This window comes from Orbicella franksi, chromosome 8 (assembly GCF_964199315.1).
Source record: "Orbicella franksi chromosome 8, jaOrbFran1.1, whole genome shotgun sequence".
Classification (NCBI taxonomy): Eukaryota; Metazoa; Cnidaria; class Anthozoa; order Scleractinia; family Merulinidae; genus Orbicella; species Orbicella franksi.
In genome coordinates, this window is record NC_138152.1 from 21830960 (window position 1) to 21843575 (window position 12616).

Genomic DNA, 12616 nt, shown 5'->3' on the forward strand with positions numbered 1-12616 from the left:
CAAGTCACAAATTGCGGTCAATAAGGCTCTGCTCTCAGAGTAGGTTTTTCGATCTTCTTGTGAAGACAGTGTGAGCAGGGCTTTTACAATGCGTTCCATTTGCCCAAATTTGTCTTGTTGCCCAATTTTTTTTTTTTGGGGGGGGGGGAGCGGCCCGTACGCTTATGTATGGGAATAACCCTGCTCCAAATTGACACTCCTTATATCCTCCTTCCCCTTCAATAGTTCACGTTCGATATATCAATATTCTAGCGTGGCTTCGAGGCCTTCAGGAGAGACTTCTATATATGGTGGTGTTTTCTTTGTATCCAAGTCTCTTTTGGGAATTGAGGGACAAAATAAACTTTAAAAGATTGCAATTTGACCCGAAAGCCTCGGAGCCGTGTTGAATATTGTTATATCGAACGTGGCCTATTGGCAGCATTTTGTATCATTCAGGTAAACTAGTTTAGCAAATAATAATGAGCCCAAAATATTTCAGTACGAGAGTATTCGGCAACATTGTCTGTGTATTGTTTCGTATACGATAAAGAAAAATGGCAAAAAATACGAGGCCTCCCTACCTGCTCTCTTTTATGGCTCTGGCATTGCTGACATACATATATATGACGTCATTGAGGAGTGATTTCACATCTCGATGGACACGTGATTATTAATAAAGTAAACAAGTTTTTCTGCTTTACACGCCATATGAGTTTCATCGCTATAGAATGAATTATTTTGGAGATACACAGAGACCTATAAAAGCCTAGCCTAAATATAGTCAATATGTTTATATATATATATATATATATATATATTATATATATATATATTATATATATATATATATATATATATATATTATATATATATATATATATATATATATATATTATATATATATATATATATATGAAGTTAATGAAAGAACCAAGGACGGACAACTTCTGAATGACATTTTCATTGGAAGAAAAACTTTTTATGCCCTGAGCGGGATTTGAACCCACGTCCCCCTGATTACCGGTCGGGTGTGATCACCACTACACTATCAAAGCAACCGTGCTGGCTACACGCCCAATCTAGATAGTGAATGGAGATTTTTACGTGGTTCTCCCGGGCCAATGTTTTTCTCCAACTAGATGACACTGGATCGACAGGAGCGACGATTCACAGGCGGACGAGAGAGAAGGAGACAATTTAATTACAAGTTAAGTGGTCTAGGACGAGAGAGAAGGAGACAATTTAATTACAAGTTAATTTCTCTCTCGTCCGCCTGTGAATCGTCGCTCCTGTCGATCCAGTGTCATCTAGTTGGAGAAAAACATTGGCCCGGGAGAACCACGTAAAAATCTCCATTCACTATCTAGATTGGCCGTGTAGCCAGCACGGTTGCTTTGATAGCGTAGTGGTGATCACACCCGACCGGTAATCAGGGGGACGTGGGTTCAAATCCCGCTCAGGGCATAAAAAGTTTTTCTTCCAATGAAAATGTCATTCAGAAGTTGTCCGTCCTTGGTTCTTTCATTAACTTCATTAATTAACTACGTCTGACCGAGGCTTGGACTGTGAATCCATTTGTGATCCTCCTGTGGGCAGAGATGCGCTGTTGGCTCGAGAGACCACTTAACTTGTATATATATATATATATATATATATATATATATATATATATATATATATATATATATATATAAACGGTTATAAAATGCCTCAAGCCAACAAAGAATGCCACTACGTCAGGAGGATCAATGAAGATTCACAGTCCAAGCCTCACCGCAAAAATGAATTTAAAAACGTTTGATAAAGCAAGGACGGACAACTTCTGACGGTAAAAAAAGTTAAAAAGTTAAAAATTTAATAGAAAAACGTTTCGGTCTTAGACCTTCATCAGTTACAAGAGAAAAAGAACGTAAACTAAGTTTAAATACGGTTACAGTGTGGGAGATTACGTAACGAAATGAAAAATACAATATTGTGCTATTAATACATCGTGATTAATACAATACAGGAAGAAAATGCAAAACGAGAAATACAATGCTGTACTATAAATTGCGTCATACAGGGTGATAATTAATAGACCAAACGAAAAGAATACAATACTGTGCATAAATTACATTATAGAGCGTGATAATTGCAGAACTAGGTTAAATTCAACCTAAAAACTAAAAGAGTTAAAATAGATAAAACGGACTCTTGCAATGCGGTAAATATAACGGGAAAAATAGTTTGCAAAGATAAGCAGTTGAAAAAAAAAAAAAAAAAAGAAGAAGAAACCTACGTTTACGCTGGACAAGGTTAATAACAAAATCCCAAATCGAGGCCTTTGGAGCATTAAAGGGTTGACAAACAACAAAATCCCTGGAGGGGCCCTTAAACAATAAGCTGTAATAAGATCCCAGGCAGGGCCTTTGAGCATACCTAACACCCAAAAAGCTGACAAAATCCAAGGAAGGGCCTTTGAACTGCCTTATGACGCGAACGCATATTTACACAAGAGAAAGTTAATTATAACAAATTCTGTTTTTGGAGTGAAATTCTTTTCTTTTATTTAAGCCATGGGGAGCCAAAGAGAACAGTTGAGCACTCCAATAAGCCTCTTTCGTAATTAAAAACCTATCGATCTCGTCTGAGTCATTAGGGGCCTGCACCTGATCAATGCATTGGAATTCAAAATCATCCAAGGAGTGTGGATGTAGGAACCCAATGTTCACTACAGGAAAGCGGCAACAAGTAAAACTAGAGATGCGCTGAACTGCAAACGTCTTTTATTACATGAACAACGATTCACTGAAATCAAATGCGTAAATCCGCTAAGTAAACCAAAATAACAACTGAATCACAAAGGATAAGAAAGCTAAATGAAAACCGATCGATACTTACAAGTTTTTCGTGCCTTGTTCCGCTAATAAGAAATGAAATCCTGCTCGACACTAACAATGAACTTCGAACACACTAAAACGAACTCAAAAGCAGACCATGTGCTTTTGAAACTTGATATTTACCGCGACTGCAGAATGCATGATCAGCGGCACGCGTCATAAATGAAACACTGAAATGTCCACTTCTTAAATGTCTCTATTCGAATCATTCCTAAAACAAGACCAAGTCGTTACATGCTCCCCCCCAAAGACTCTCGTAGTCTTTAGGTATTTGACTCGTTTGATAACAGAAAGAATGTCATTGATTCCAAATTCCTGGATCTTAAGAAAAAGGTCAATCGACAGTTCAATAACTAATCGCACAAGTTCAGGTTTTTTTTCTTCTCCATGGACTCCTCAATGGACTTCAACAGCTCCTCTTCCAGAAGGCAGAGTTTGCGGATATCTCTCCTGAAGACACCTCTTGCACTTTTCACCAGAACTTGTCGCACCACACCATCAGAATCTGGGAAGGTCTCTTGAACTAGCGCTTTGGGCCACTGTCCTCGGGAGAGGTTTGCATCCTTCATGATGACCAAGTCTCCGACCTTGAAGTTTCGCCTCTGCTTCAGCCACTTTTGGCGTTCCTGCAACAAGGGAAGATATTCTTTAACCCAGCGGGCCCAAAACTCATTCGCCAAAATGTGCACATGTTTCCATCTTGCTTGAAACTTGTCGGAGTATTCCAATTTACGAGGAGCTGAACACGGATTCGGGCGCAACAGCAGTATGTGGTTAGGGGTCAAGGCCTCTAAATCGTCGGGGTCGCTAGACACACGAGTGATCGGTCGACTATTCAGGATCTTCTCGACTTCTGTCAGGAATGTCGTTAGGGTCTGCTCATTGACAAGGTGCTCACCAATCATGGCGTGGAGAATCCTTCGAACGGAGCGAATGAGCCGCTCCGAAACACCTCCTTGGTGGCTTGCCGCCGGGGGATTGAAATACCACTGTATATTCTCCTGAAGCAGCTCACGTCCTACTCTTTCTTGGTCCCAGGTCTTCAACGCATTCAAAACATCGGTTTCTGCTCCCCTGAAGTTTGTGCCATTGTCACTGTAAATAACCCTGGGTGGACCTCGTCTCCCGACAAATCTTGTTACTGCTTGAATGAAGCTGTCCGTCGTTAAATCATTCGCAAGCTCGATGTGGACGGCTCTATACCTAAGGCAGGTAAAGATGCAACCATAGCGCTTGTGGAGTTTGGGATTCTTTCTCACAGATCTGGTAAGTGGTCCTGCATGGACGTAGAGTGGTCCAAAATAATCTATTCCAACAGCAGCAAATGGGTAGATTAACTGGTAGCTGTCTGAAGAAACTCTCACCACTGGGAGTGGTGCTGTAATCTGCTCTCCCACTGTAGCATTCTGGCGCTTACATTCATGGCATTGCCGCAGGACACGTCGGATGGACGAAACACCACTCACAATCCAGAAACGCTGTCTTATCAGCGCTAGTACTTGGTGTGGACCTACATGACCATTAGCATGGTGGTAATGGAGGATGATCATCTCTGTTACACGGTGCTTCCCAGGTAATATCATTGGGTGTTTTACATCATAGCTGAGGTCTGCACGGTCTAGTCTTCCTCCAACTCGCAAGACTCCTTGATTCACGAATGGTTTCAACTTGGCGAGAGGACCTTTGCACGGATTTGGGTTGGACAACTCTTCAGGAAAGGTCTGAATCTGGACGTTCCTTACGATAATTCTCTCTGCTTTTTCTACATCTAACAATAGGAGGTGGGGAACCTTCTCCTCTGGGTTCACAAGCGAAACAGCGGCTGCCACTGGCTTCGTTCGCAACTGCAACAGCTTACGGGCTCCTCGAATGATCCAAGCCACCACTCTTCTTAACTTCTCCCATGTTGAGAATCTTTCAAATAAAGTGCCCCAGAAGTCTTCTTTCTCGGCACATGCATTAACGGTGATCTTCTCTTTCTTGACTCCCTCATCTTGGTCTGATAGTTCTTGATGGAGATCAGCGGGTTGCTGCGGCCACTCCTTTTGATCTTTCCACAGAAAATCTGGGCCATGTTTCCACACTTCTAACTTCTTGGTTTCGGAGGCCTTTATTCCTCTCGAGGCCAAATCAGCCGGGTTAGCTTCTGACCTAACGTGACGCCATTGTGAGGGCCTTGATCCTTCTCTGATGACAGCAACACGATTGGCGACGAAGGTGACAAATCTTTTCGTCTCATTGAATATGTACCTTAGGACAATCATTGAATCGGTCCAGAAGGTGACGCTGTGGATCTTGATGCGACCTTCCAACTCTCGCATAATGAGCTTGTCCATCTTGATCAACAAGGTGGCAGCGGTCAACTCCATCTTAGGCACGCTTATACCACTCCTTAGAGGCCTCACTCGCGACTTGCCCATGAGGAAACTGTTGTGGATGCTCCCTTCTTTGTTAACGAAACGCAGGTAAGTTACTGTCCCATATCCATGTCCTTCAGAAGCGTCTGCGAAGTGATGGAGTTCAGCTCTTTCTACTTCTCCAAAGTCTCGGGGAGTAAAGGATCGAGGGATACTGTAACCGGTGAGGCTTGCGAGTCCTTCCTTCCAATCTCTCCACTTCACTGCTAGTTCATCAGGGAGCCTGTCATTCCAGTCATACTTTAATCTGCATAGCTCTTGGTTGATCTCTCTTCCAGGCAGGATTAGGGGACCAACCAAACCAAGGGGATCATAAATTGTTGCAATCGACGACAGGACGCCTTTCCGGGTCCCTGGATGGGATTTATCACTAACAACTAGGTTGAAGGTGTCTGCCTCCATGTCCCAATGGATTCCTAGGGCTCGGTCCATGGGTAGACTGTTGAGATTGATATCTAAGTCCTTGACAGCTGGTGCTCGATGTTCAGGTGGGAATGCATTTAGGACTTCGCGCTCATTGGACATAACTTTGGTCAGCTGGAATCCTCCTTTCGCTAGCAGTTCCTGTAGCTCCTTTGTAGTTTCCACTGCCTGGCCGGTCGTTTCGAAGGACTTGAGCAGGTCATCGACATAAAAGTCTCTCATGACTGCGTCAATGGTCTGAGAGGAGAAACCTTCGCTGTAATCGGCAGCTGTTCGCCGTAATGCGTAACCACAAATGCTGGGTGATGAGGTAGCCCCAAAGATATGGACTAGCATCTGAAAGGTCTTCGGGTCCTTCGTCAAATCTCCATCCGGCCACCACAGATAGCAAAGAGCGCCCCGGTCTTCAGGAGACACAAACACCTGATGGAACATCCGCTTAATGTCAGCTGCCACGGCTACACTGTTAACTCTGAATCGCAGAATGACTCCTATAAGTGAGCTTGTGTTCTCTGGTCCCTGCAACAACTGATTGTTCAACGAGACACCGCTGGACTTGCAGGCACAATCGAATACCACTCTCGGCTCTTCAGGTTTTCTCGGGTGCCAAACAGCGTGATGCGGTAGGTACCAAATGGGTTTGAGGGAAGAAATTTCTTCATCAGGGACTTGACGTGAAGATCCTTCTTCTTGGTATTTCTGGATAACGCTTGCATATTGCTTATGGAACTCAGGGTCTCTTTCCATTCTCTTTTTCAGCCAATACAATCTCTTCTTTGCCACTGGTAGACTATCAGGTAAGCAGGGAGGACTATGCCGGAATGGCAGCTTGAGCTGATAATGTCCATTAACAAGGACCGCTGATTGATCCATAATCTGCTTCGCTCTTTGGTCTTCCAACGACAAACTCTCTTCAACATCCACAAGGGTATCTTTGAACTCGGTATTGTACAAACGTTCCAATTGCTGACTTAACATCTCTTCATGATCACTCCTTACGAAATTGACATGGATGCCATTGCTGTTGGGTTCACCCATTGGGCCATACACCGTCCAACCTAAGGGAGTATTTACGGCATAGGGCTGGCCCCGAGCTCCTCTTCTGATTTCAGAATTATCATCGATAATATCCGGTCGGTCGCTGCCAATAAGGATGGAGACTCGACGCCCTTCTATTTCGGGAAGACTGACGCCATCAAGGTGTGGCCATTTTGTCAATTCTCTATTGTTGGCGAAATGTCTCTCTCCAATGGGTAGGCTCTCCATTGTCAGAACCCGATCGAGTGTGAACTTCGTTTTCCCGTCAAGTGCTTCTATATCCAAGCGGGCTTGGTGACCACGTTCCTTCCCTTCATAATTGACTGTTGAAAGGGTAAAATCAGTAGGCTCACGTTCAAGGCTTAATTCTTCTACAAGACTTTCTAAGCAGAGTGTAGTGTGATCCGCTGTCTAGGAAGGCGTATGTTGTTAGCTGCTTGTTCCCACCTGGCCCACTGACTCTTACTGGGACGACCTTGAAGCAGACCCTAGGTCTACTGCTGGTTGAGGCTTCCCTTGGAGCAGAATCTCTGGATACGGCAAAGGTACTGGATTCGATAACCGGGGGATGGTTGGATTCAGTGAGTGTCGCAGCTGTTCTACCAGCTGAACTTTGGCCACGAATGACTGGTTGCTGATTTGCACTTTCTTGTTCTACTACACGGTCGTCAGTCTCTTCGCGGTCTGGCGGGTGAAGAAGGAAATGGTGCTTCTTTCAACAACCCGATTTCCGACAAGAAAATCCCTTCGAACAAGATCTTGAGAAGTGTCCATACGAAAGGCAACTTCCACACAGCTTCTTCTGTCGTACAGTTCGCGACCGATCTTCGTAAGATGCATTCTTAAAGGTCTCACACTGCCAAATTGCATGCGGTCCGGAACATTGATAACACTTCAAGGTGGCTAAGCCAGTACCAGCAGACCTTCTGTTTCCTCTGCTCTGGGTAGCTAGGGTTGTAGCCTTAAATGGCAGATCTTGTTTGTCTTTGTTTCCATGTCTTCTTTCCTTTTCATGCTGAGGCAGTGACGACTTCAGTTCCTGGGCAAAACGGTTGTTTAAGCGATCTGCTCGTTTCTGTATGAAATTCACAAAATCAGAAAAGTAAACTTGTCCCTTAGAACAAATTAGGTCTCCAGCAACGTCTGTCCATTTCCGCTTCAAGCCCTCATCAGGTAACTTTTTCATCAGCATAAGAATCGTATCTTCATTGTCGAGGCGGCTTACGTAAAGTGGTCCCATACTCGTTAACACTCGTTTGGTATCTTCAAGTTTTCTCGCAAAATCCATCAGACTTACGGCATCAACTCTTCTAAGGTTGTATTCTCTTAACCTTTTCATGTGTGCATCAGCCACCATGTGAGGCTGTCCAAAATTCTTTGACAGAGTTTTCCACGCTTCACCATACCTCTGACCAGTAGGAAGGTTGACGCAGCTTTTTATAGCCTCTCGCGCCTTTCCAACACACTGCGCGAGTAGACGGGTCAATCTTTGCGAATCATCGGGCACCTGACTCTCAATGTGGTCGCAGAAATTGGCAACAAATTCTCCATACTCGGAAGGGTCTCCCCCAAACTTCATCAACTCAATTTTCAGTAGAGTGGGACCTTGTTTAAGTGCCTCTGCGATTGCTTGCCATGGCGCTTTATCTGCAAGTTCTACTGACGGGGGGTGTGGCACTTGGCTGGCTGGTTGCTGTGTAAGGTGCTGAAGTGTTTGTAACAACACTTGCTCAAGCTGAGTGTGACTTGGCTGAGGGGTTTGAAGCTCACTTTTAAATTTATCGGTGGGTGAACTCTTCTCATCCTTGGTCACAAACGGTTTGAATTCATCTACATCTACTCTTACTGAAGACTTTTGCCTGGTCTCTTTCGGCTGAGAAGCAGGGTTGGGAAGTGGTACGTATGGGGGATCCATGTCACTCTGAGAAAACGTCGATACCGACGACACCTCATGCTCAGCTTCCAAAGCCTTAGTTCTGGTTGCTTGTACATCAGATGGGGGTTGCGGGATAAGGTGTGTGTCTTGTGGTAAACTGAAAGGCCTTAGTGGTGTGTGAGGGATCAACTCTGGATTTAATGGTGGAATTATCTCACTTACAGTTTCGTCGTCCGAGCGCTCGGTCTGCAATTCCTCTTTCTCAATCTCGAGGTCCACAGTAGCCTTCTTTAGTTCCATTTCCACCTGCATCCTTTCAATTTTCCTTGCCATCTCAGCCTTGTTTCGTTCCCTTTCCTTAGCGATTTCAAGCTCTCTCTTCTGAAACTCAGCTTCTTCCTCTTCCAAGCGACGCTCCAGGCTCTGCCTTTGTTCAAGTGCTTCCACCTTCAGCCGTGCTTCTTCAAGCAATCTTCGCTTCTCTCTTACGCTACTCGAACTTGTACGGGAACTCTTCCCGGTTTTACTCGACCGATGTGATTTGCGATCAGACTTGGACCTTCCTTTCGTGTCGTTTTTAGCCTTATATTTCCACGCGCTGAGCTCTACCTCCAGGCGGAATTTGCACTCTTTTTCATTCTCGTAACTTTCGTTCGCCATAGTTCTCATTCGTTCATTATCTTCAAAACTTAAGTAGGTTTCGTGGGAGTCTACAAACTTGTGGAATGCACGCTCGTAATCCTCGACACCTTTCATCACTTCGTGTTCGCTCGCATGTTCAGACAGAAGTCCTTGTACAAATTTCAACCTCCTTCTCACGTACCCCAAATGTCTCGCTCTTTTTGCCTTTAAATCAATAGCTCTTTCGATTCGAACTTCCTCCGAATCCATAACTTTCGACGTAACCCTCTGCCTCGAGGTAAGATTACTTTCTAAACCCGCAGTTTCGGATGCTGGAACATAATTAGCTGTTGTTTCGACGCGAGGATCTTCGCTCGACGATATTTCCTCTTGAACTTGTCGGAGCGACGTACCTTTCGCTCCATCTGGCATCTCGTGATCTTGCGACGCCATAGAAAAACTTTGAATAATGTAGGAACCCAATGTTCACTACAGGAAAGCGGCAACAAGTAAAACTAGAGATGCGCTGAACTGCAAACGTCTTTTATTACATGAACAACGATTCACTGAAATCAAATGCGTAAATCCGCTAAGTAAACCAAAATAACAACTGAATCACAAAGGATAAGAAAGCTAAATGAAAACCGATCGATACTTACAAGTTTTTCGTGCCTTGTTCCGCTAATAAGAAATGAAATCCTGCTCGACACTAACAATGAACTTCGAACACACTAAAACGAACTCAAAAGCAGACCATGTGCTTTTGAAACTTGATATTTACCGCGACTGCAGAATGCATGATCAGCGGCACGCGTCATAAATGAAACACTGAAATGTCCACTTCTTAAATGTCTCTATTCGAATCATTCCTAAAACAAGACCAAGTCGTTACAGTGGAATTTTATTGAATTGTACTGCTACTTCACAAGTGGTTTTGTTTGTGAGCATAGCAGACTTGTGGTTACGAAACCTAACCCGAAAATCGGTGGTAGTTGATCCTATGTACTGTAAACGACATTTCTTGCAGGAAACTAAATAGATCACGTTTTTAGAATCACAAGAAAGCCTCGAATGAATGGTGTATTTTCTGCCCGTTTTAAAACTTAGAAATGATTTAGATTCAACAAAGAAATTTCGACAGAGATCGCATCTATTTCTTTCACATTTAAAGCAGCCATTGTTTGGCTGAATTGTTTGTCCCTCATCGGCGGTTTTAAAACGAGATGGTGCTAATAATTCTTTCAGGTTTTTTGTTCTACGAAAAGATGGTATGATAGAGCCTTGAGGGAAAAGTTCTTTCAATTTAGGGTTGGATTGCAAAATCAACAAATGCTTTCTAATTATGCTACTCACATTAGGCAAATTAGGATTAAATGTGAGAACAAATGGAAATAATTTCTTCGATTGTTTTCCGCGTTGCCGTAGTAAATCATTCCTAGAAATGGTGGAGGCTTTGGAGAATTGATCGTCAACTAATTTGGAGGGATAACCCTGATTAACAAGATAACCCTTGTATTCAACTGTTCTCTCGGCAAGGAAAGTTTCTTCAGAGCAATTTCTCTTCAATCTAGTCGCTACTCCAAAAGGAATAGCCTTGAAGACATGCTTGGGATGGCAGCTAGAAGGTGGGAGATATAAATGACTATCTGTAGGTTTAGAATAAACATCAGTTCTAATAAACCCATCCACAAGATGTAAAGTAAGATCAAGTACGTGAAGCTCACGTTCAGAAAAAACTAACTCGAATTTAATAGTAGGGTATAGAGAATTAATGTAATCAGTAAATTGATGTAAGGCAGGAAGGCCTTGCTGCCAAAGATCAAAGACATCATCACGATAACGCCACCACAAGGACGGCTTTATAGGACCGGAAAACTTAGCTTTAAGATCAATTTCACCAATGGCTAGATCGGCATAACTACATGCATTTTTTGGACCCATGGCCGTGCCATGAATCTGAAGAAAGAAATTCTCCTTAAAAACAGAATGGTTGCTTTTCAAACAGATTTTTACGGCTTCTAATATGCAAGATGTAGACGGAATTTTGTTTTCCCTAGCATTCAAAGCTTTCCTAACTGCAGTAAGACCAAGTTTGTTATCGATGTTGGGGAACATTGAAACCACATCCCACGAAACCAGTAAGGTGCCAATTGGAAAAGGGCCACTCGTGTTAAGATCTCCTATTTTGTTAAGCAAATCCGTGGTGTCCTTAATAAATGATGGTAATTTACGAGCAAGTGGTTGCAAATAGAATTTGGTAAAGGCCGACAAGTTCTCAATTGCCGTACCACAACAAGAGGTAATGAGTCTTAACGGGTTGCCCGTTTTGTGCGTTTTAATGTTCCCAAAGGCAACTCCTGGTTTCGCTTCCTTATTTAAAACCCACTTAGCTATTTCGGGGGAAATCTCACCCTTTCCAAGCCATTTGGAACACCAACTACTTACTAACGCTAAAGGCTTCGAGGTAGGATCTGATTGCAAAGATTTGTAGTGCAGCTGATTGTTGAGCTGACCAAGCCTTTTTTCTTCGTACTCTTCATCATCAATTAAAAAAAAACGGGAACCTTTGTCCTGTATCCGAATCACTACATTAGAGTTTCTAAGTTCCTTAAGGGCAACACGTTCTTTTCGTGAAAGATTATCTCTAGGTTGCTTAATGTTCTCAGGATTGATAAGATCACGCCTTACATTAGCTAAAAAAAGTTCAAGTTCAGGGTACCTGGACGTAGGAGGTCTCCATTTCTTTTCTTTCGGAACACGAGGTAGATGGCTAGGGGTTGGAAGGATGTCATCAGGATTGGTATCCATAAAGAAAGCTGCCGTCCGTAATCGGGCTTCAAAGATCTCCAAATCGTCATACACGCTCTGCCAGTTGGTATCTTTGGGCGTGGGGCAAAAGGAAGGTCCTTTCCGGAGCAAGTTAACCTGATCTGCTCCAATAGGCAGACTAGAAAGGTTAACGGGGTCTAGCTGGCGTAGATGCTCTGTATTGACGGGGTTTGGCAATCTGCGCCTTTGACGGTCAGGTGCAGGCCCCTAATGACTCAGACGAGATCGATAGGTTTTTAATTACGAAAGAGGCTTATTGGAGTGCTCAACTGTTCTCTTTGGCTCCCCATGGCTTAAATAAAAGAAAAGAATTTCACTCCAAAAACAGAATTTGTTATAATTAACTTTCTCTTGTGTAAATATGCGTTCGCGTCATAAGGCAGTTCAAAGGCCCTTCCTTGGATTTTGTCAGCTTTTTGGGTGTTAGGTATGCTCAAAGGCCCTGCCTGGGATCTTATTACAGCTTATTGTTTAAGGGCCCCTCCAGGGATTTTGTTGTTTGTCAACCCTTTAATGCTCCAAAGGCCTCGATTTGGGATTTTGTTATTAAC

General features: G+C 43.3%; 1 protein-coding gene across 1 annotated transcript; it reads right to left on the reverse strand.

The window, feature by feature from the left end:
- Nucleotides 1-3214: 3214 nt before the first annotated feature.
- Nucleotides 3215-10124, reverse strand: LOC145494248 (uncharacterized). The gene is made up of 4 exons (XM_081473697.1): nucleotides 9896-10124; nucleotides 7655-9802; nucleotides 7187-7423; nucleotides 3215-7062 (listed from the first exon to the last, which is right to left on the reverse strand). The coding sequence occupies exons 2-4, from the start codon at nucleotides 9687-9689 to the stop codon at nucleotides 3215-3217; spliced, it is 6120 nt and encodes a 2039-aa protein (XP_081329823.1). The 5' UTR covers nucleotides 9690-9802; nucleotides 9896-10124.
- Between the last annotated feature and the right edge of the window lie 2492 nt (nucleotides 10125-12616).

What these genes read in the sequence shown, in the direction of transcription:
- LOC145494248 (XM_081473697.1), bottom strand. Translation starts at nt 9,689, where the DNA reads ATGGCGTCGCAAGATCACGAGATGCCAGATGGAGCGAAAGGTACGTCG. An exon ending in AGGAAACAGAAGGTCTGCTG is followed by an intron (nt 7,424 to 7,654) that starts GTACTGGCTTAG and finishes TTCACCCGCCAG; the next exon opens with ACCGCGAAGAGACTGACGAC. An exon ending in AGTAAGAGTCAGTGGGCCAG is followed by an intron (nt 7,063 to 7,186) that starts GTGGGAACAAGC and finishes CCCTTTCAACAG; the next exon opens with TCAATTATGAAGGGAAGGAA.